Source organism: Procambarus clarkii, chromosome 90 (genome assembly GCF_040958095.1).
Source record: "Procambarus clarkii isolate CNS0578487 chromosome 90, FALCON_Pclarkii_2.0, whole genome shotgun sequence".
In the NCBI taxonomy this organism is placed as follows: Eukaryota; Metazoa; Arthropoda; class Malacostraca; order Decapoda; family Cambaridae; genus Procambarus; species Procambarus clarkii.
This window is the reverse complement of record NC_091239.1, coordinates 19695227-19719510: the sequence shown is the minus strand read 5'-3', so window position 1 is coordinate 19719510 and position 24284 is coordinate 19695227. Positions and strand designations below refer to the sequence as shown.

General features: G+C 44.9%; 3 protein-coding genes and 1 long non-coding RNA gene across 4 annotated transcripts; 3 read left to right on the top strand and 1 right to left on the bottom strand.

The window, feature by feature from the left end:
* Window positions 1-810: 810 nt before the first annotated feature.
* Window positions 811-2402, bottom strand: LOC138359295 (uncharacterized). Its single transcript, XR_011225918.1, has 2 exons — window positions 1919-2402; window positions 811-1531 (listed from the first exon to the last, which is right to left on the bottom strand). It is a non-coding gene; the product is annotated as an uncharacterized lncRNA (long non-coding RNA).
* A 4505-nt stretch (window positions 2403-6907) lies between these two features.
* LOC138359433 (aspartic and glutamic acid-rich protein-like) lies at window positions 6908-8290 on the top strand. The gene is made up of 3 exons (XM_069318572.1): window positions 6908-6982; window positions 7445-7891; window positions 8129-8290. The coding sequence occupies exons 1-3, from the start codon at window positions 6908-6910 to the stop codon at window positions 8288-8290; spliced, it is 684 nt and encodes a 227-aa protein (XP_069174673.1).
* A 6955-nt stretch (window positions 8291-15245) lies between these two features.
* LOC138359432 (A-kinase anchor protein 5-like) lies at window positions 15246-15650 on the top strand. Its single transcript, XM_069318571.1, has one exon. The coding sequence runs from the start codon at window positions 15246-15248 to the stop codon at window positions 15648-15650; it is 405 nt and encodes a 134-aa protein (XP_069174672.1).
* Window positions 15651-15724: 74 nt separating this feature from the next.
* Window positions 15725-16096, top strand: LOC138359431 (uncharacterized). The gene has a single exon (XM_069318570.1). It carries the CDS (start codon window positions 15725-15727, stop codon window positions 16094-16096), a length of 372 nt encoding a protein of 123 aa, XP_069174671.1.
* The last annotated feature ends 8188 nt before the right edge of the window (window positions 16097-24284 follow it).

Below are 24284 nucleotides of genomic sequence, written 5' to 3'. Positions count from 1 at the left end.
AGCTCCTATTCCGGCTACTCCTGCTACTGCGGCTACTCTTGCTGCTCCTACTCGATCCCTGGGATCTCACTTCATCCTGCCCATCATCCTCCTTTCTACTTTCAGCTCCTTCCTGGGCTCCTTGTTCTGCCGCTTCACTTCTGGCTCTCAACTGCCTCAGGATCTCATCCTTCATCCCAGCTACTTTAGATGCTCTCAACCTGATGCCACATTTTTCTGCTATTTGCTTCAATTGATCCCTCGTGCAACCTTCTAAGTCCTCAGGCTTGCCTGCCTCCACAAACGCTTGCACCTTATCCATCTTGTCCTGTGAGTCTTCCCAAGAGAGAGAGTATACACCTGCGGTCACACAGTTTACCTATTTCAGCAAGGGTGTACAAATCCACTCTTGGACAGGGTGTGGGTGTGTCAGTTCACTATCCCGGACGGGCCCCCCAATTTATCATAAACTGTGGGTTGGTTGGTGTTGTCGTCGTCGATCCTTCTCTATGGACAACCCAACCCACAACTCGGCAGAGTGCTTATACTAGGAGATCACCCTTGGCGCTTCTGGCTCTTGGAGAGGGGCTCAACGTCACACGTTTAGGGGATGCGGCTCCAACACTTAGCCTCGTTGTCACGTGCACACACCCACTCGAGCCGCTGTGACTCCCCACTCTCTCCTTATGAGATATGATCTCCTCAATCCCCTAGGACTTACTAGTATTACCTCTTACCCTGTCCACAGCAGTGGTTCTTGGCTCTTTCTCTCTCTCTCTCCTTCTTCACTACTTCCTGGGAAGCCTCACTAGGACAAGGGCAAACACCAGCAAATTGTGACACATTTACTGAACAAAGCACATACACGATACATACACACATATAATAATAATGAATCCTATACTCTATAATATCACAATCAGGTTGCACTCCAATACCATCAGAACTCTATTATCAGCTTATCAAGTGGTATCCTATCTCCTGGTTCACCACCTGATACTATTAACCTCCTCAAGTTGGTCAAGCCTACACACTGTTGCACCATCAACAAGATAACATATATATATAGAAAATCAGCATTTGAATGCAATAACATATACCAGTATAAATGTTCATTGATACTTCAGTATAAAAACTCCTTGACATAAGGATGCCAACAGTCACTCACCTCTCACTGCGTCTTGCACGCTAATGACAACCAAACACTATCAACTCCCTACTAGTAATCCACCAGAACTTCCCCTTCCACCTCTGGAAGTTCACAACCCTAATATCCTTAGGTTCTTCCGGGCTTCACTACCAGGATCCTCTGCAGCTCCTCCAGGCTGCTATCATGAAGTTTCCTTGTGCAACTACGGTGCTTCACCCTTCTGTTAGGTTCTTCCACAGCTCTCTTGGCTGCTACACCACCTCTACAGAAGCACGTGACACTCCTCTTCACTGCTGCTTCTCCTCACAGCTCGAGGTCCTCTGCTCCACTACCTTGGAGTCTCATCAGCTACATCATCTGCTGGCTTCGAAGTTCTCAGCAACTTCTTCCCCAAAGACAAACCTGCAACCCATCGACGTTCCAATAAAATGTTCCCCTTTAACACATAAACAAAAATAACCACACAATATGCTTGCCTCAAACCTCTATCTGTTCTCTACATACAGTGAGAGTGGACTCCCCCGTTTTGGGCGGGTCCATACTCCACCTCGCCTGCGGCGGTCCTCACTCACTGGGAGGGTCTTCCTCCATCCGGAGCCGGGCTCCCTCAGTCGTCCGCCAGCGCTCAGAGCGGACGGACGTCGCTCCGTGCTCCTCCCTCTTCACTCTCCTATTTCAGGCCTTCTGCCTTATTAAAACATGTCTAACCTATAAATAAACATCGCTACTGTCGCTGGGCACACGACCAACTACAAATAATCACTATGAACTGGCGTTTATCGTGCTTACCACAGATTAATTGGTCGAGGGCGCTTTCCCTCTGACGGCGTCTGGTCAGGGCGCTCCACACAGCCCACAATAATGCTTCTGGGCGATTTAATCTGCTCGTCGACCAGGACTTGAGACCACAACGTTCCCAGCTCGATTCCACAGCTGGTACGTCTGCACACTTCTCTTCTCTTAGAGATATATCACTAGGGGATCCCTTCTGGCGGGAGCTCAACGGAGCGCGGCTTCCCCCTGCGATGTCTGGCACTCAAGTGAGGTCAAGGTCCTCCAGAAGCGAGCCTCACGCCTCCAGCAAAATGTCCACATCTCCTAGCCAGTCATTTATCTGTTTTCTTCTTCATTGCCCATAATCTTAAATTGTTCATTGAATCCACCCTACCATTTTTCACATGGGTTATCACCTCAATATTTGCTAGACCTTCTAGTTAGGTCAGGCTTGCTGAATAACTCTCAAGAAGGGAGACTCGTTTCTCCTGCAGGCTGAGATCATAACACGTGTTGAACAGTCTCGGGCCTCTGATGTTGATAGTTCTCTCTTGAACACTGTGAGGGGTCGGCCAGTTATGTCCCTTATGTGTAGTGGAAGCGTGTTGAACAGTCTCGGGCCTCTGATGTTGATAGTTCTCTCTTGAACACTGTGAGGGGTCGGCCAGTTATGTCCCTTATGTGTAGTGGAAGCGTGTTGAACAGTCTCGGGCCTCTGATGTTGATAGTTCTCTCTTGAACACTGTGAGGGGTCGGCCAGTTATGTCCCTTGTGTGTAGTGGAAGCGTGTTGAACAGTCTCGGGCCTCTGATGTTGATAGCTCTCTCTTGAACACTGTGAGGGGTCGGCCAGTTATGTCCCTTATGTGTAGTGGAAGCGTGTTGAACAGTCTCGGGCCTCTGATGTTGATAGTTCTCTCTTGAACACTGTGAGGGGTCGGCCAGTTATGTCCCTTATGTGTAGTGGAAGCGTGTTGAACAGTCTCGGGCCTCTGATGTTGATAGTTCTCTCTTGAACACTGTGAGGGGTCGGCCAGTTATGTCCCTTATGTGTAGTGGAAGCGTGTTGAACAGTCTCGGGCCTCTGATGTTGATAGTTCTCTCTTGAACACTGTGAGGGGTCGGCCAGTTATGTCCCTTGTGTGTAGTGGAAGCGGGTTGAACAGTCTCGGGCCGCTGATGTTAATAGTTCTCTCTTGAACACTGTGAGGGGTCGGCCAGTTATGTGTAGTAGAAGCGTGTTGAACAGTCTCGGGCCTCTGATGTTGATAGTTCTCTCTTGAACACTGTGAGGGGTCGGCCAGTTATGTCCCTTATGTGTAGTGGAAGCGTGTTGAACAGTCTCGGGCCTCTGATGTTGATAGTTCTCTCTTGAACACTGTGAGGGGTCGGCCAGTTATGTCCCTTATGTGTAGTGGAAGCGTGTTGAACAGTCTCGGGCCTCTGATGTTGATAGTTCTCTCTTGAACACTGTGAGGGGTCGGCCAGTTATGTCCCTTGTGTGTAGTGGAAGCGTGTTGAACAGTCTCGGGCCTCTGATGTTGATAGCTCTCTCTTGAACACTGTGAGGGGTCGGCCAGTTATGTCCCTTATGTGTAGTGGAAGCGTGTTGAACAGTCTCGGGCCTCTGATGTTGATAGTTCTCTCTTGAACACTGTGAGGGGTCGGCCAGTTATGTCCCTTATGTGTAGTGGAAGCGTGTTGAACAGTCTCGGGCCTCTGATGTTGATAGTTCTCTCTTGAACACTGTGAGGGGTCGGCCAGTTATGTCCCTTATGTGTAGTGGAAGCGTGTTGAACAGTCTCGGGCCTCTGATGTTGATAGTTCTCTCTTGAACACTGTGAGGGGTCGGCCAGTTATGTCCCTTGTGTGTAGTGGAAGCGTGTTGAACAGTCTCGGGCCTCTGATGTTAATAGTTCTCTCTTGAACACTGTGAGGGGTCGGCCAGTTATGTGTAGTGGAAGCGTGTTGAACAGTCTCGGGCCTCTGATGTTGATAGTTCTCTCTTGAACACTGTGAGGGGTCGGCCAGTTATGTCCCTTATGTGTAGTGGAAGCGTGTTGAACAGTCTCGGGCCTCTGATGTTGATAGTTCTCTCTTGAACACTGTGAGGGGTCGGCCAGTTATGTCCCTTGTGTGTAGTGGAAGCGTGTTGAACAGTCTCGGGCCTCTGATGTTAATAGTTCTCTCTTGAACACTGTGAGGGGTCGGCCAGTTATGTGTAGTGGAAGCGTGTTGAACAGTCTCGGGCCTCTGATGTTGATAGCTCTCTCTTGAACACTGTGAGGGGTCGGCCAGTTATGTCCCTTATGTGTAGTGGAAGCGTGTTGAACAGTCTCGGGCCTCTGATGTTGATAGTTCTCTCTTGAACACTGTGAGGGGTCGGCCAGTTATGTCCCTTATGTGTAGTGGAAGCGTGTTGAACAGTCTCGGGCCTCTGATGTTGATAGTTCTCTCTTGAACACTGTGAGGGGTCGGCCAGTTATGTCCCTTATGTGTAGTGGAAGCGTGTTGAACAGTCTCGGGCCTCTGATGTTGATAGTTCTCTCTTGAACACTGTGAGGGGTCGGCCAGTTATGTCCCTTGTGTGTAGTGGAAGCGTGTTGAACAGTCTCGGGCCTCTGATGTTAATAGTTCTCTCTTGAACACTGTGAGGGGTCGGCCAGTTATGTGTAGTGGAAGCGTGTTGAACAGTCTCGGGCCTCTGATGTTGATAGTTCTCTCTTGAACACTGTGAGGGGTCGGCCAGTTATGTCCCTTATGTGTAGTGGAAGCGTGTTGAACAGTCTCGGGCCTCTGATGTTGATAGTTCTCTCTTGAACACTGTGAGGGGTCGGCCAGTTATGTCCCTTGTGTGTAGTGGAAGCGTGTTGAACAGTCTCGGGCCTCTGATGTTAATAGTTCTCTCTTGAACACTGTGAGGGGTCGGCCAGTTATGTGTAGTGGAAGCGTGTTGAACAGTCTCGGGCCTCTGATGTTGATAGTTCTCTCTTGAACACTGTGAGGGGTCGGCCAGTTATGTCCCTTGTGTGTAGTGGAAGCGTGTTGAACAGTCTCGGGCCTCTGATGTTAATAGTTCTCTCTTGAACACTGTGAGGGGTCGGCCAGTTATGCCCCTTATGTGTAGCGGAAGCGTGTTGAACAGTCTCGGACCTCTGATGTTGATAGTTCTCTCTTGAACACTGTGAGGGGTCGGCCAGTTATGCCCCTTATGTGTAGTGGAAGCGTGTTGAACAGTCTCGGGCCTCTGATGTTGATAGAGTTCTCTCTCAGAGTACCTGTTGCACCTCTGCTTTTCAACGGGGGTATTCTGCACATCCTGCCATGTCTTCTGGTCTCATGTGATGTTATTTCTGTGTGCAGGTTTGGGACCAGCCCCTCTAATATTTTCCACGTGTAAATTATTATGTATCTCTCCCGCCTGCGCTCAAGGGAGTACAGATTTAGGCTCCCTAGAGCGCAGGCGGGAGAGATACATAATAATTTACACGTGGAAAATAATTGAGGAGCTGGTCCCAAACCTGCACACAGAAATAACATTACACCACACTAACACTACTACCACCACTACTACACTAACACCACTACCACACTAACAACACTACCACACTACCACACTAACACTACTACCACACTACCACCACTACCACACTAACACCACTACCACACTACCACCACTACTACACTACCACCACTACCACACTAACACCTCTACCACACTAACACCACTACCACACTACCACTACTACCACACTACCACACTAACACCACTACCACCCTACCACACTAACACCACTACCATCACTACCACCACTACCACACTACCACACTAACACCACTACCACACTACCATCACTACCACACTACCACACTACCACCACTACCACAGTACCATCACTACCACCACTACCACACTACCAGCACTAACCCACCACCACCACACTATAATTATCACACCACACAACCAGACAAGTCCACCACACTACCACACTACCACACCACCACACAAGCGGGCCTGGTAGCCTGGTGGATAGCGCGCAGGACTCGTAATTCTATGGCACAGGTTTGATTCCCGCACCAGGCAGAAACAAAGAGGCAAGGTTTCTTTCAACCTGAATGCCTCTGTTACCTAGCAGTAAATAGATTCCTGGGAGTTAGTCAGCTGTCACGGGCTGCTTCCTTGGGTGTGTGTGTGTGTGTGTGATGTGGAAAAAAATATAAGTTAGTAAACAATTAATTGACAGTTGAGAGGAAGGGTTGAAATGAGCAAAGCTCAACCCCCGCAAACACAACTAGGTAAATACACTACCACACTACCACACCTTGTTATCACACTACTACACTATCACACCACCACTATACCATTTCTACCACACCACACTACCATACAACAGCCACGACCACCATCAATCACTACCACCAATTATGACCATCACTCACCACTGCCACCAACCATAACCCACCACCATCATGGATTACATTTTGTGAAAATCAATAAAACTATTTGAACCCACATTTATTATCCTCCTGTTTTATTTTACCAAATGTAGATATGTATTTTTATATTTCTACATGTTTTTTATTTATATAACATCACACAAACTACTTTAATGCAACATTTAAGGTTGCCACAATATCTCACAATTGTGTTTGGCCAACGTTTAGTGCCGTAAGTTGTGGCAACTTATTTACAACAACAGACTTTAACATTGCTAATATGTGAAAACAAACGTTGCCACAGCTTTTAAACACTTCCCAGGTACTTACATTGTTTGCTGGGATGAACCCTGCATCAGGTTTATGTGAGGGAAAGTTGTGCTGGGAGTTCACCATCTAGTACGGTTCTAGGTTCGTTCTCTAACAAACACCTGATGTAAACTTCATTGTCAAAGAACAACCACGGGTGCAGAGCTATCGTGGCTGGAGACCAATGGCCTCCAACTATACTATTTTACGCAATTTTGATAATATATTTACCTGTTTCCTGTTCGCGCTTGTCTATGCTATGTTTTTGAACTCAAAAGCATTTTTTGACATCCAGCAAAACACGAGATCAACTCAAGACAAGATGAAGACGTTTGTGCGTGCGATCTTTATAGGCCTGGCCTTACTGGGATTTGGGTCGATATGGTTTGGGTAGAGAGAAGAGCATGCAAGGTTACAAGCATATTTATTGTAAAATCAATTAGTTGAATGGCGCAAGAGCCAGAGCGGTCTCGCTCATCTCATGAAGCAGGTCATCTAAACCATCAAAATATTCCCTTCATAGCCTACGTGGAGCCTTTCCACTTTCCTCAAGGAAGAACCGGAGCCTGAATGGGGTTCGGTGCCCTTAGTAGGGCCCGTCTTGCGGCGCCAGCAGATGCTACTGAAGGCAGAACGCCTCAAGATTTTCTTGGAAGGGCAGGGTTTGGAGCCCACTACATAACCCCTTCCCTTGTGGTGTCGGTGGGAAAGCGTACCGGTTTTCATTATTATATTTTTAACGTGTTTATACTACACAGGACCACGCAAGACCCGCGGATAAAATGAGGAACAGCAGGAAGAACATGGTCTTCATCTTGACGAGGATGAGCTCCGGGGAGAGGAGACTGATGAACACCGTGAAGAGGAGACTGATGAACACCGTGAAGAGGAGACTGATGAACACCGTGAAGAGGAGATTGATGAACATCGTGAAGAGGAGACTGATGAACACCGTGAAGAGGAGACTGATGAACACCGTGAAGAGGAGACTGATGAACACCGTGAAGAGAATGAAGATATTAATGAAAAGGAAAATAATGAGCCCTTGGACGACAACAATGATTGCGATCCAGCCGAAACACTAAGGTGTTTCGCTCAGGACAAAACAGATTCCTCACAAAACCCTCTTGCTCCTCTCAAGGAAGAAGAGCTCCCAACGGAGCCAAAATCTCCGACAGAGGAAGTGTCTCCCAGGGAACTGGAAACCATTCACAAGACTGGGTCTCACTACATCATCACCCTGGCTTGTCCAGCGCAAATGTGTGAATTAGTTATCGGGTAACACGGTACTTAGCATCTGGCCTTCGAGACGCGACACAATGTTTAAATTTTCGTCTCTTGTGACACGGAGACGGTAACCATCAGGGGGAAAGATGCTGCAAGGGTGAAAAGCTGCAAAAGATCTGTTAAAGATTTTATATAAGCACATTCTACAGATCCGAAAAAACCTACTCAAATATAAAATAAATCTCCCGCCAAGTCAAAAACGACCCGTCAGAAGGAAAAGCCTCCAACTTCTAAGGATGCGAAAGAGAGCCATATGGTCACCCTGGCCTGTCCCAACGAAAATTATGGCTTGATCATTGGCAAAAAGGGCGAGACCATCAAGTACTACGAACAGCAACATTTAGTACGGATCTAAATGTCTCGAGATAAGGAAGAAGTGGTGATAACTGGGAATGACTGCTGCGGGGGTTGAAGGATGTAAGAAAGCGATTAGCGCCCTCTTGGAACAAGGGCGTTCCCGTAAACCCAAAACAGCTCCTCCCCAGAAGACAACTCCCACCACTACCAAACCCGCTCTTCGCCAGAGGACAGCTCCCCGCACAAGTCAAAGAGAAGAAACGATGCCATGTTCCCTTTGGGATTATGATGTACAAGACCATCCCAAACTGGATTTGTCTTCCGAGTTGACATCTAAGAGCCAGCCAGACGATTTAAACGACGTAGACCACAGAAAGCCAGCCGGCCGCAGACGATTAACCGATGTAGACCACCGATAGCATTATCTGAGGGCCTCTCGCCCGCCCGGTTTAGCAGGCCTCTCGCCCGCCTGGTTTAGCGGGCCTCTCGCCCGCCGGGATTAGCGGGCCTCTCGCCCGCCGAGTTTAGCGGGCCTCTCGCCCGCGGGGTTTAGCGGGCCTCTCGCCCGCCGGGTTTAGCGGGCCTCTCACCCGCCTGGTTTAGCGGGCCTCTCGCCCGCCTGGTTTAGTGGGCCTCTCGCCCGCCGGGTTTAGCGGGCCTCTCGCCCGCCGGGTTTAATGGGCCTCTGAGCCTGCCGCGTTTAGCGGGCCTCTCGCCCGCCTGGTTTAGCGGGCCTCTCGCTTGCCGGGTTTAGCGGGCCTCTCGCCCGCCGGGTTTAACGGGCCTTTCAGCCCGCCGGGTTTAGCGGGCCTCTCGCCCGCCGGGTTTAGCGGGCCTCTCGCCCGCCGGGTTTAGCAGGCCTCTCGCCCGCCGGGTTTAGCGGGCCTCTCGCCCGCCGGGTTTAGCGGGCCTCTCGCCCGCCGGGTTTAGCGGGCCTCTCGCCCGTCGGGTTTAGCAGGCCTCTCGCCCGCCGGGTTTAGCAGGCCTCTCGCCCGCGGGGTTTAGCGGGCCTCTCGCCCGCGGGGTTTAGCGGGCCTCACGCCAGCCGGGTTTAGCAGGCCTCTCGCCCGCCGGCTTTAGCGGGCCTCTCGCCCGCCTGGTTTAGCGGGCCTCTCGCCCGCCGGGTTTAGCGGGCCTCTCGCCCGCCTGGTTTAGCGGGCCTCTCGCTCGCCGTGTTTAGCAGGCCTTTCGCTCGCCGGGTTTAGCGGGCCTCTCGCCCGCCGGGTTTAGCGGGCCTCTCGCCCGCCTGGGTTAGCGGGCCTCTCGCCCGCCGGGTTTAACGGGCCTCTGAGCCCGCCGGGTTTAGCGGGCCTCTCGCCCGCGGGGTTTAGCGGGCCTCTCGACCGCCTGGTTTAGCGGTCCTCTCGCCCGCCTGGTTTAGCGGGCCTCTCGCCTGCCTGGTTTAGCGGGCCTCTCGCCCGCCGGGTTTAGCTGGCCTCTCGCCCGCGGGGTTTAGCGGGCCTCTCGCCCGCCGGGTTTAGCGGGCCTCTCGCCCGCCGGGTTTAGCAGGCCTCTCGCCCGCCGGGTTTAACGGGCCTTTGAGCCCGCCGGGTTTAGCGGGCCTCTCGCCCGCCGGGTTTAGCGGGCCTCTCGCCCGCCGGGTTTAACGGGCCTTTGAGCCCGCCGGGTTTAGCGGGCCTCTCACCCGCCGGGTTTAGTGGGCCTCTCGCTCGCCTGGTTTAGCGGGCCTCTCGCCCGCCGGGTTTAGCGGGCCTCTCGCCCGACTGGTTTAGCGAGCCTCTCGCCCGCCGGGTTTAGCGGGCCTCTCGCCCGCCGGGTTTAGCGGGCCTCTCGCCCGCCGGGTTTAGCGGGCCTCTCGCCCACAAACACAGGATTGTGGACACAGTGGACAATGTTTCACTGGAATAAATCTACAGGTGATATCTTGGAGGCCGCGTGTCACCAGTAATACTCCGCCAAGCAAAGTAGTTCTTTCTTAGCGGGAGATTGTTAGGAATAATGTGAAGTGGAATAGCCAAACTATATGAGGGAAAAATGATCTCAATGAAAAGCTTGCATGGGGGATTATGGTAAATATAGTCAATAATATTGTTCCTGTTTGGAAATGTAAAGAATGAAGTATTAAGGGGCGATGACGCAAGAGTGGTGGACGCCATCTTTGACTTAAGGATCTTTGATGCCTAGATCATGCTTACTGAGAGTTTTATCTCCGTCAGTACAGTCGGATAAGGTATAATATTTTTTTAGCAGTGTTGGAAGATAAGGTTTGTTGTTGATGTTTAAGATTCACTAGATTAAGATTCCAAGTAGCACGGGCTATGGTGAGCCCGTAGACTGGTGTTAAGATAAGGAAGATTACTCAGTCAGTCTTTGGTGATGTTTTATAAGAGAGAATCCAGGGTTCTTAGAGGTTTATGTGTGTGTACTCGTCTATTTGTACTCACCTATTTGTGTCTGCAGGGTCGAGCATTGACTCTTGGATCCCGCCTTTCGAGCATCAGATGTTTACAGCAATGACTCCGGTTCTATGTCCATGTGTGTGTGTGTGTGTAATTACCTAAGTGTAACACACTTACACTGTTACACTAAGTGTAACAGCGTAAGAAGCTGTTACACTAAGTGTAACAGCTTCTCCCCCAATCAACCTACCCAGGCTTTGCGCCCTGGTGAGGCCACTCCAGAGCGACAACCAGAGCGCAACTCCATAGTCTCCTGAGACTGATGGATGCCTACTAATTACCTAAGTGTAGTTACAGGATGAGAGCTACGCTCGTGGTGTCCCGTCTTTCCAGCACTGTTTGTCATATAACGCTTTGAAACTACTGACGATCTTGGCCTCCACCACCTTCTCCCCTAACTTGTTCCAACCGTCTACCACTCTGTTTGCGAAAGTGAATTTTCTTATATTTCTTCGGCATCTGTGTTTAGCTAGTTTAAATCTTTAACCTCTTGTTCTTAAAGTTCCAGGTCTCAGGAAATCTTCCCTATCGATTTTATCAATTCCTGTTACTATTTTGTATGTATTGATCATATCACCTGTTTTTCTTCTGTCTCCAAGTTTTAGCATATTTAATGCCACTAACCTATCCTCATAGCTCTTGTTCTTCAGTTCTGGGAGCCACTTTGTAGCATGTCTTTGCACCTTTTCCAGTTTGTTGATGTGCTTCTTAAGATATGGGCACCACACAACCGCTGTATATTCTAGCTTTGGCCTAACAAAAGTCGTGAACAATTTCTTTAGTATATCGCCATCCATGTATTTAAAAGCAATTCTGAAGGTAGAAAGCGTGGCATAGGCTCCTCGCACAATATTCTTTATGTGGTCCTTAGGTGATAGTTTTCTATCTAGAACCACCCCTAGATCTCTTTCTTTAAACAGAATTCTTTAAAGATTTCTCACATAATACATAGGTTGTGTGGGGTCTATGTTCTCCTATTCCACATTCCATAACATGGCATTTATTAACATTAAATTCCATTTGCCAAGTGGTGCTCCATATACTTATTTTGTCCAGGTCATCTTGAAGGGCATGACAATCATCTAAGTTTCTTATCCTTCCTATTATCTTAGCATCATCAGCAAACATGTTCATATAATTCTGTATACCAACTGGTAGATAATTTATGTAGACAATAAACATCACTGGTGCAAGAACTGAACCCTGTGGTACTCCACTTGTGACATTTCTCCAGTCTGATACATTGCCTCTGATTACTGCCCTCATTTTTCTTTCAGTCAGAAAATCTTTTATCCATGCTAGAAGCTTACCTGTCACCCCTCCAATATTTTCCAGTTTCCCGAACAACCTCTTATGTGGAACTCTGTCGAAAGCCTTTTTCAAGTCCTGATAGATGCAGTCAACCCAACCATCTCTTTCCTGTAATATCTCTGTTGCTCGATCATAGAAACTGAGTAAATTCGATACACAGGATCTTCCTGGTCGAAAACCATACTGTCTGTCTGATATAATATCATTTCTCTCCAGGTGTCTTCCCATTTAGTTTTAATTATTTTTTCCAATATTTTGACTATTACACTTGTCAATGATACAGGTCTATAATTAAGGGGGTCTTCCCTGCTTCCACGTTTGTAGATTGGAACTATGTTAGCCATTTTCCACACATCAGCTACAACTCCTATAAACAGGGATGCCTAAAAAATCAGTTGAAGTGGAATGCTGAGCTCAGGTGCACATTTTCTCAGAACCCATGGTGAAACTCCCTCTGGACCAACGGCTTTGTTCTTATTTAGCTCCTTGAGCATTTTTTCCACTTCGTCTCTAGACACCTCTATGTGCTCTAAGTTGTTCTCTGGAATTCTTATTGTGTCTGGTTCCCTGAAGATTTCATTTTGTACAAACACACTTTGGAACTTTTCGTTTAATGTTTCACACATTTCCTTTTCATTTTCCGTGAATCTATTTCCTATTTTCAACCTCTGAATATTATCCTTTACCTGCAATTTGTTGTTTATGAATTTATAGAATAGACCTGGTTCTGTTTTACATTTGTCTGCAATCCCTTTTTCAAAATTTCTTTCTGCCTCTCTCCTCACTGCCGTGTAGTTGTTTCTCGCATCTTTGTATCGCTGGTATGTTTGGGGGTTTGGCCTCTTCCTGTATTCATTCCATTTTTGTGTCTTTTGGTCTCTGGCCCTCTCGCAATTTCTGTTGAACCAATTCTGTTTCCTAGTTCTGCATCTCTGTTTTGGTATAAAAAATTTTGTGCCTTTATCATATATTTCACAAAACTTGACATACATCTCATTCACTTCCTTGCCTAGCAACAAGTCTGTCCAATTATACTCACTAAAAAAATTTCTAAGGTGGCCATAATGTCCTCTCCTAAAGTCAGGTTTTTCAACTGCATCGACTATCATATTTTCTTCCAGATTATAACGCATTGCATACTTTATTCCCAAAAAGACATGGTCACTTTTACCCAAGGGAGGAAGGTACTAAATGTCAAATATTTCTTCCTCGTTCCTGGTAAATATCAAATCTAGCATGGAGGGAACGTCCCCTTCCCTCATCCTCGTAGCTTGTTTAACATGTTGTTACAAGAATGTTTCCAGGATGAGGTCTACAAATTTACAGGTCCAAAAATCTTCTGTTTTAGCTTCATATGCTTCCCAGTCTATGGATTTCAAGTTGAAGTCACCAACTATCAACAGTCGTGATCTATCGTTATCCGCTCTCGCTATGATCTCTCTCATTATTGTTATAAGACCTTCTCGTTTACTATCTAGCTCCTCCTTTGACCATGTGCTGCTTAGCGGTGGACTATATGCATTTATGATCATTAGTTTATCATCCTCATGGCAGATCTCTAATGTTATTATGTCAACTTCTTGTGGATTGGCAGTCATTATTTCCTTCACCTTTAGGTGTTCTTTCACCAGCACAGCAACGCCACCGCCTTTCCTGATTTTTCTGTCCCGTCTCCAAATTGAGTAGCCCCTTGGGAATATGACCTCATTTAAAATAACATCTTCAAATAACAGTGTGTGTGTGTACTCACCTATTTGTGCTTGCAGGGGTTGAGCTTTGGCTCTTTGGTCCTGCCTCTCAACCATCAATCAACTGCTGTACAGGTTCCTGAGCCTACTGGGCTCTATCACATCTACATTTAAAATGGTGTATGGAGTCTGCCTCCACCACATCACTGCCTAATGCATTCCATCCGTTAACTACTTTGACACTGAAAAATTTCCTTCTAACGTCTCTGTGGCTCATGTGGGTACTCAGTTTCCACCTGTGTCCCCTTGTTCGCGTCCTACCAGTGTTGAAAAGTTTATCCTTGTTTACCCGGTCGATTCCTCTGAGGATTTTGTAGGTTGTGATCATGTCTCCCCTTACTCTTCTATCTTCCAGTGTCGTAAGGTGCATTTCCCGCAGCCTTTCCTCGTAACTCATGCCTCTTAGTTCTGGGACTAGTCTAGTAGCATACCTTTGGACTTTTTCCAGCTTCGTCTTGTGCTTGACAAGGTACGGGCTCCATGCTGGGGCCGCATACTCCAGGATTGGTCTTACATATGTTGTGTACAAGATTCTGAATGATTCCTTACACAGGTTCCTGAACGCTGTTCTGATGTTAGCCAGCCTCGCATATGCCGCAGACGTTATTCTCTTTATGTGGGCTTCAGGAGACAGGTTTGGTGTGATATCAACTCTTAGATCTTTCTCTCTGTCCGTTTCATTAAGTACTTCATCTCCTATTCTGTATCCTGTGTCTGGCCTCCTGTTTCCACTGCCTAGTTTCATTACTTTGCATTTACTCGGGTTGAACTTCAACAGCCATTTGTTGGACCATTCACTCAGTCTGTCTAGGTCATCTTGGAGCCTCCTACTATCATCCTCTGTTTCAATCCTCCTCATAATTTTTGCATCATCAGCAAACATTGAGAGAAACGATTCTATACCCGCTGGGAGATCATTTACATATATCAGAAACAGTATAGGTCCAAGGATTGACCCCTGCGGGACTCTACTTGTAATCTCTCGCCTCTCTGAGACCTCGCCCCTCACACTGACTCTTTGTCTCCTGTTGCTTAGGTACTCCTTTATCCTATGGAGTACCTTCCCTTTCACTCCAGCCTGCATCTCCAGCTTTTTCACTAGCCTCTTGTGTGGCACTATATCAAAGGCTTTCTGACAATCCAAAAATATGCAGTCTGCCCACCCTTCTCTTTCTTGCCTTATTTTTGTTGCCTGGTCGTAGAATTCAAGTAACCTTATGAGGCAAGACCTGCCATCCCTGAACCCATGTTGATGCTGTGTTACAAAGTTCCTTCGCTCCAGGTGATCCACTAGCTTTCTTCGCACAATCTTCTCCATCATCTTGCATGGTATGCAGGTTAGGGACACTGGCCTGTAGTTCAGTGCCTCCTGTCTATCACCTTTCTTGTATACCGGGACTACATTAGCTGCTTTCCAAATTTCTGGCAGTTCCCCTGTTGCCAGTGATTTGTTATACACTATGGAGAGTGGTAGGCACAGTTCTTGTGCTCCTTCCTTTAGTATCCAAGGGGAGAAACAATGAACAAAGCAACAATGGAACAGAGAAACATTGGAACAAAGCAACAACGGAACAAAGCAACAATGGAACAAGGCAACAATGGAACAAAGCAACAATGGACCAAAGCAACAAGGGAACAAAGCATCAATGGAACAAAGCAACAATGGAACAAAGCAACATTTAAAAAAAAAACAATGGAACAAAGCAACAATGGAACAAAGCAACATTGGAACAAAGCAACATTGGAACAAAGCAACATTGGAACAAAGCAACAGTGGAACAAAGCAACATTGGAACAAAACAACAATGGAACAAAGCAACAATGGAACAAAGCAACATTGGAACAGAGCAACAATGGAACACAGCAACAGTGGAACAAAGCAACATTGGAACAAAGCAACAGTGGAACAAAGCAACAGTGGAACAAAGCAACATTTTAACAAAACAACAATGGAACCAAGCAACAATGGAACAAAGCAGCAATGGAACAAAGTAACATTGGAACAAAGCAACAATGGAACAAAGTAACATTGGAACAAAGCAACAATGGAACAAAGCAACATTGGAACAAAGCAAGAATGGAACAAAGCAAGAATGGAACAAAGCAGCAATGGAACAAAGCAACAATGGAACAAAGCAACAATGGAACAAAGCAAAAATGGAACAAAGCAAGAATGGAACAAAGCAAGAATGGAACAAAGCAACATTGGAACAAAGCAAGAATGGAACAAAGCAAGAATGGAACAAAGCAGCAATGGAACAAAGCAACATTGAAACAAAGCAACAATGGAACAAAGCAACAATGGAACAAAGCAACAATGGAACAAAGCAACAATGGAACAAAGCAACAATGGAACAAAGCAACAATGGAACAAAGCAACATTAAAACAAAGCAACAATGGAACAAAGCAACATTGGAACAAAACAACAATGGAACAAAGCAACAATGGAACAATGGAACAAAGCAATAATGGAACAATGGAACAAAGCAAGGGAAACATTAACTGACCGGACCACCACAACAAGAGATGACAACTCCTCATGTCACATTATTGTATAACATATAGTCACACTGACATCCAGTATACACCCAGTATACACACAGTATACACACAGTATACATACAGTATACATACAGTATACACACAGTATACATACAGTATACACACAGTATACACACAGTATACACACACACGCGCGCGCGTGCACGCCCTCACCCAAGCCACCCCTGTAGGCTATATTTACACAAGTCAGACAGTTCTTCACTCGCGACGCCCACAGAAAAAAAATATGTCGGGAAAAAAACAGCCCCTGGCCGCCCCCGACCCCTCCCCCCCCCCCTACCACAACTACGCCCAGGCCCACCCACGCCCACACCCCCTCACCCCCCCCCCCCCCCCCCTTCCCCACCATTTACAGCAAACAGCGGGAATAATTTAGCTGTTGTCTGCGGTGAAATGAGTTATATTCCCGTTTTCTTCGGTTTGTTTATCTCACTCGGAGATTAACCGACGGTAGGGACTATATACGGACCTGTCAGTTTTTTCTGTCTAGTTTTTCCCCCTTTTCCTTTCCTGTCCCTCTGTCTGGCCCCCCTCTTCCATCCTCTCTCTCTCTCTCTCTCTCTCTCTCTCTCTCTCTCTCTCTCTCTCTCTCTCTCTCTCTCTCTCTCTCTCTCTCTCTCTCTCTCTCTCTCTCTCTCTCTCTCTCTCTCTCTCTCTCTCTCTCTCTCTCTCTCTCTCTTTCTCTCTCTCTCTCCCATCTCTCCCGCAGCATCAGTAATCTACAACACGCTAAATCCCTTCACATAGTTATCTTATCAACACAGTCCCGGTCCGACCATGTTGGGCACCTACCCAACAGCAATTTAAAGATTTAGTTTCAATTGTATTTTCTTAGTTTAATGTCGACAACCTGTCCGCCTACGAAGAAAATCGTGTTTCCATCGTAGGCGTCACATAACGCTCAAAAATGGTCGTACTAGAAAATGGAAGCGGCTGGCGAAAGTGGCGCACTGTTCCGTTTTCTGTTGTGGGTCCTCTGGCAGGTTAGGAGAGACCACTTTAAACTGACCGTTTTCTGTTGTGGGTCCTCTGGCAGGTTAGGAGAGACCACTTTAAATTGACCGTTTTCAGGACGTTTAACGAACCTTAGGACGGACTGTGTCTTCCAAAGACCGGACCAATGTTTACAATGGTGACTGGTATGTTTACAACCACTTATTGGGGCTGGACGGTAGAGCGACGGCCTGGCGTCATGCAGGTCGGCGTTCAATCCCCGACCGTCTACAAGTGGTTGGGCACCATTCCTTCTCCCCTTCCGTCCCTAATCCTTATATGCTGGTGTTCTGTTGGTGTGCTCCATTACCCTGTTGGTGGTGTTCTGTTGCCTGTTGGCAACAGAACATATCTGTTGAACAATCTTCTGTTGTTCTGCTGAAAGTGTCCACTTCGATACAGGTCTAAAATGTATATCTTACCTTCATGTTCCCTCTAACACAATGAGTTATTATTTATTTGGCCAGAACTAAAGTCTCAGTGTATATACATCGACAAGAGGGAAATACACCTTTTGGTGTATATATATATATACACCACAAGGTGTTTGGTGTATATATATACACCGATGAATGAGTATTTGTGTGATATAGTTCCTCTAAACTGCCGCACTCCGTTAGAACAGCACCGCCTCGCCCCGCTCCGCCAGACGGAGAGGAACTTGGCAAATGCACAAGTTACACGTCAGAGTTCATGAATGAAATACCATTTTCTTTGGTATGTGACACTAGTTCATTTTCTATGTTTGTGTTGCAGCGGTAACTAAGCCAAAACAAAGATTTGAAGATTTCTGTAAAATCCTAACTGAGTTCCCTCTCTCTCTCTCCCACAGGTACGTGGTACCTCGTCACGGTACGCGTGGTACAGCCTCCTTACAGGTACGTGGTACCTCGTCACGGTACGCGTGGTACAACCTCCCACAGGTACGTGGATCCGTACCTGTGGGCGCGGTACAGTCCTCAGATTGGAGGATTAGGCGCCGCAATGCTGTACCCTATGGTACAAACCTGCTCACACACGGTACACACCTGCTCACAAACGGTACACGCCTGCTCACACACGCTACAAACCTGCTCACACACGGTACAAACCTGCTCACACACGGTACAAACCTGCTCACACACGGTACAAACCTGCTCACACACGGTACAAACCTGCTCACACACGGTACAAACCTGCTCACACACGGTACAAACCTGCTCACACACGGTACAAACCTGCTCACACACGGTACAAACCTGCTCACACACGGTACAAACCTGCTCACACACGGTACAAACCTGCTTATGAACGGTACAAACCTGCTCACACACAGTCCATCAACAAAAGTTGATGCTAGTACAAGAACTAGTACATACAATGCCTAAAGCCACTATTACGCAAAGCGTTTCGTGCAGGAAAAACACTAAAGACTAAAACTTAATACTAATTGAGATTAAAGTATAAAATATGTTGAGAAAATATAAAAATAAAAAAGGAGGGAATATGGCAGAAAAACAGCAAAAATACAATTTGGTTGACAAACAGCATTGTTTAAAAATAACAGACATGGGTTGACATTATTGGGTTAAGATAGGTTACAGGGAGTTAATTAGGTAGTGCTTAGTTTTTATCTTAAACTAATTGAGAGAAGTACAGTCTTTAACATGATTGGCGTTACGACCCTGGGTTCCTCAGTGGAAACCAGAGGTCAAATTGAGCTCTAAAATAATTTACTTTACATTATTTGGTGTGCTTGTTGATGTGCGTTCCTATCTTCCTTGCCAGACGTAAGACGAATCTTGTTCGCACAGAGCATTCAGACTCCTGAGCTTGTTGTTGATTATCAATTATTAAAATAGGTATCAACTATGTTTACAAATGATTAGAAAGCATTAGTAAAGTCTGAGTAAACTTGGATTGAGGGCTGCTGTACAATTAGCTGAGTAGTCGCCCGGCAGCGATTCGCTGGAGAGAGCTCAGACTCCAGGACCTAGATTCAGGAAGCTCTGTGTATTTCTTCGTAAGTGGGTTTGCTAGGAAGGTTCCTAAGTGTGCCCTAAGAAGATGCTTAGGTGCAATTCAATAACGTCCACTTAGGAAGAAAATTGTTGGTTCACCTGCGTGCCGATACAGGTCACTACTGTGTTTCGTTTGGCCAATCTGCTATTAGCCCCTGCTATTGCTTTGCTCTTCAACAAGTCACTTGAACTCCAAACCTTTCCAGATATTCTAAAAAAAGCGAGAGTAACGCCTGTCCACAAATGTGGTGACCCCACAGATGTTAACAACTACAGACCTATATCAATCCTGCCAAACTTGTCAAAAAATTTTGAAAAACTTATATACAAGCAGCTTTACTCATATCTAGCCAAACTCAATATACTTAGCCCTTGCCAATATGGCTTCAGACCCAAAAAAAGCACTAACGATGCACTTATTAGTATGCTTAACTCGATTCATACAGCTCTTGATAAAAAGGAGCTCCCTGTTGGGTTATTTGTGGACCTGCGTAAAGCTTTTGATACTGTCAACCACCATAACCTTCTTCTTAAATTACATCATTATGGAGTCAGAGGACACTCCCTACAATACCTCGAGTCCTACCTTACTGACAGGCTCCAATATGTTTCTGTGAATAATACAATTTCTCCCACCCTACCCATCAACATTGGTGTTCCTCAGGGCAGCATACTTGGCCCTCTCCTCTTTCTCATCTACATTAATGACCTTCCAAATGCCTCCCAACACCTCAAACCAATTCTATTTGCTGACGACACAACCTTCATTTACTCCAGTCCTGACCCTCTTGCTCTAAATGCCACAGTAAATACTGAGCTAAATAAAGTCCATCTTTGGCTAACTGCCAACAAACTCACCCTTAACATTGACAAAACCTTCTATATTCTGTTTGGCAATAAATCCTCTAGTCTTATAAATCTCAAAATAAACAATACCCAAATTTGTAACAAATTAGATGGCAAATTCCTTGGCATTCTCATTGACCACAAGCTGAATTTCCAGGGTCACATTCTAAATATATCAAAAAAAGTTTCAAAAACTGTGGGCATTCTTTCTAAGATCAGATATTATGTACCACGCCCTGCTCTGGTGACTCTCTATTACTCCCTTATCTATCCTTATCTCAACTATGGTATTTGTGCTTGGGGTTCTACTACCCAAAATCACTTACGTCCTCTAATTACCCAACACAAAGCCGCTATTAGAACAATATCCAACTCTGGCCCCAGACATCACTCGGTACCCCTACTCAAATCTCTTAATATGTTAGATATTAAGTCACTGCACATTCTCTCATGTGTATTATACATATATAAAACGCTAAACTATAATGCCAATCCTGATCTTAAAAGCTTCATAGAAGGTTGTAACAGAACCCATGAGCACCACACCAGAAATAAATACAGTTTTGATATTCCTAGAGTACGTCTTAATCAAACTAGAAATGCTCTGCAAATCAAGGGGCCCAGAATGTGGAATGACCTTCCCAACCATGTTAAAGACTGTACCTCTCTCAACCAGTTTAAGATAAAAACTAAACACTACCTAATAAATTCCCTGTAATCTACCTCACTCCTCTATTGTCAACCCATGTCTGTTATTTTCTTTTTTTTACTTTTTTTTTAATCAACACTGTTTGTCAACCTATTGTATTTGTGCTGCTTTTTCAGTCATGTTCCCCCTTTTTTTTTATCTTTATTTGTATTTGTTCTCAACATCTTTTATTCTTTATGCTCAATTAGTATTAAGTTCTAGATATTAATGTTTTTCTTGCCCGAAACGCATTGCGTAATAGTGGCTTTAGGCATTGTATGTACTAGCTCTATCTATATATCAATCCATTAATGTAACATCACTTGTATGTATATACCTTACCTGAATAAACATCTGAATCTGAATCTGAATCTGAAATCAGAGAGCAGCAACATTCTTCATATTGAAGATTTAGCGCTGGCTTATCGGAGCTCTACTGCCTCCTATTTACGTCGAATTTTCTTATAAAATTAGTATATTTCGAAGTAAAACAATGATTTTTCAACTTCTACAGCCAGCACCGACATTGTAGTTAACAAATATGTTACATTTGTTGTTTACCTACGTAATTCTAAGAGATACTGTGTAGCTGTCCTTGTTGCTCGGAAGGTGCGCTGACAATTATTGTATATATTTACTAAATTTACCCAAGGGCCACTAACTATCTAGTGACCTCGAAGAGGACAGAAAGCCGGCGGCTTGTTAAAGGGCCCGCCAATTGTCTTAATGATATTTTTTAGCTGGAATTTGGCATTTACGACTTCAGCGGGTAGGCGGTTCCATGGGTTTATAGCCCTCTTGGTGGAAAAAAAACATCTGTTTTCAGTCCTACTTGAGAGAACATACTCTCCAACACTATATCTGTGATTGCCCTGTTATCAGTGACTTCATACCAAATGGTATGAGGTATTTTGAGCTCTGTAATTACTTTCTGCCCGAAACGCTTTGCGTAATAGTGGCTTTAGGCATTGTATGTACTAGCTCTTTCTATAAAGCCAACAAACTTTGTAAAATCTCTTTATGTATGTACCTTTGCCTAAATAAAAATTATTATTATTATTATTATCATACACTCAGGAATATTGGAAGATATTCTTGTGCTGCACCCAGATTTTGCCATTGTAGGCTAATAGATCAGCATTAAGTATTTTGTTCTCTCCTAATTCCATGTATGACTGGCCATCCTGTGAGGTGAGGATGTTGGATGAGCTTGTAGCTGGTTTTTGATCTACACTGTGTGGTCCTTTATACAGAATCCATCACTCTTTGTAAAATCTCTTGTATGTATGTACCTTACCTAAATAAACATTTGATTTGATTTGATTTGAGAATAGGGAAGCAGCACATTGCTGTGTATACCTAATCATGTTTAAAAATACATTGTTTGAGAGGAGTCTTGTAGAAACTGGTAAGAGTAATTATAATATAATGTTTCCATGACTCAGTGCTTACCTCTTGTGAAAATTGCTTAGAGTTGTTTAGTCAGAGTTGATTTGTTTTTTGTATTGAGGCTGGTATTTTCTAAATTGATTCCATGTACAGTATGTCTAACCATCCTGTGAGATGGGAGTATTAGATAAACTTATAGCTAGTTTTTTATCTACACTGTGTAATATTCCATATAGAATAGGGTAGTAGTACATTGCTGTGTATACCTAATCTTCTTAATAAAAAAAATCAGTAATAAGGATTTTAAATTATAGTTTGTATTATTACAAATTCAGTACTGTATTATCCTTATTAAATCATGTTGACCATGGATCATTAAGATCTCATGTTGATAGTCGGTCGGCCGAGCGGACAGCACACTGGACTTGTGATCCTGTGGTCCCGGGTTCGGTCCCGGGCGCCGGCGAGAAACAATGAGCAGAGTTTCTTTCACCCTATGTCCCTGTTACCTAGCAGTAAAATAGGTACCTGGGTGTTAGTCAGCTGTCACGGGCTGCTTCCTGGAGGTGGAGGCCTGGTCGAGGACCGGGCCGCGGGGACACTAAAGCCCCGAAATTATCTCAAGATAATCTCAAGAAGATATGTAATAGTCATATTTCTTTTGAACTGCTAATCCATGCTAATCATTCATTAAATTGTGCATTATGTCTCAATTTTTCACTTCCTTGGATATACTGTACAGTACAAAAAGATAGGATAAAAATAAACCAGTAATATTTCTTTCATTATATTTTTCATTTAAATAACTGCATCAATATTTTTACAGCTGACAGGATTTGTTTTACCATACAGGTGCATTATTTGTTAAAAAAAAAATTGGTTTATTGTTACACACAATGGTGCTACATAGCCTTCCCAGCTTGGTGCCTTCTTTTAATGCTTACTGATTAAAAAATAAATAATAAATACATTTTATTCAGGAAAAGTACATACAGTTGATTTACAAACATAATGTTGGATTTATAGACAGAGCTAGTACATAGAATACCTAAAGCGACTAATACTCATAGCATTTCGGGCAAGGTGTGGGGGGGAAAAAACACAGACTAAAACTTAATAGTAATCGGGATTAGGTATAAATTGTGTTGAAAGAAGGAATAAAAAATACGAAAAGGGGGGGTTAACATAGCATAAATCAGCAATTGCACATGATGGTGAACAGCGTTGTTTAAAAAATAGCAAGACATGGGTTGACATTTAGGAGGTAAGTTAGGTTACATGGAGTTAATTAGGCAGTACTTGGTTTAACTCTTAAACTGGTTGAGAGAGGTACAGCCTTTGACATGATTCGGGAGGTCATTCCACATTCTGGGTCCCTTGATTTGTAGAGCACTTCTAGTTTGGTTACACACAGCCAAATTGAGTAACAGGAAGAGGTCTTGGACACAAATTTGTTCTATGCTAAATGTAGAGGAATCAGCTGAGTATTCCTCAAATAAAATAAGTTGCCTCAGCTTATAAGGTAAATAAAATAAGCATTTCTCAAATAAGTAGCTGCCTCACCTCACTGCCTTACTGCTACATAGCCTTCCCGGCATGGTGCCTTCTTTTGATAATTACTTGTTCCACACCCAAATTGTATAACAGGAAGAGGTCTTGGACCCCTACTTCCCTCTCTCTTTTTTAATAATCTATATAGTCATAATTACAGCTTTAAGTATTCAATGAATAAAGTTTTTGACATTTTTACCCTTCTCCTTACCTAACATCATTTGTGCAGCATATTTTTATTTTATGTCACCCAGATTTAATTTCAAAATAAAACCAAACTAAATAAATTAGAAATGGGTATGTATAGCTAAGGTACACCCTTACTACTAGGTGAACAGGGGCATTTGGTGATAGTGAATGATTCCATCAGGCAGGGCTCATCACCTCTCATTTTTCATGTTCACCAGTGTTTATTTACTTAATAACTACTGGTATAATATCTTGCTATTATAAAACTAATTCTACTATCATCAAACACATATTTACTTCAAGTTTCAAGCAGAGAATGCATATATAACTAACACGAAGGACTCCTCTTCACTA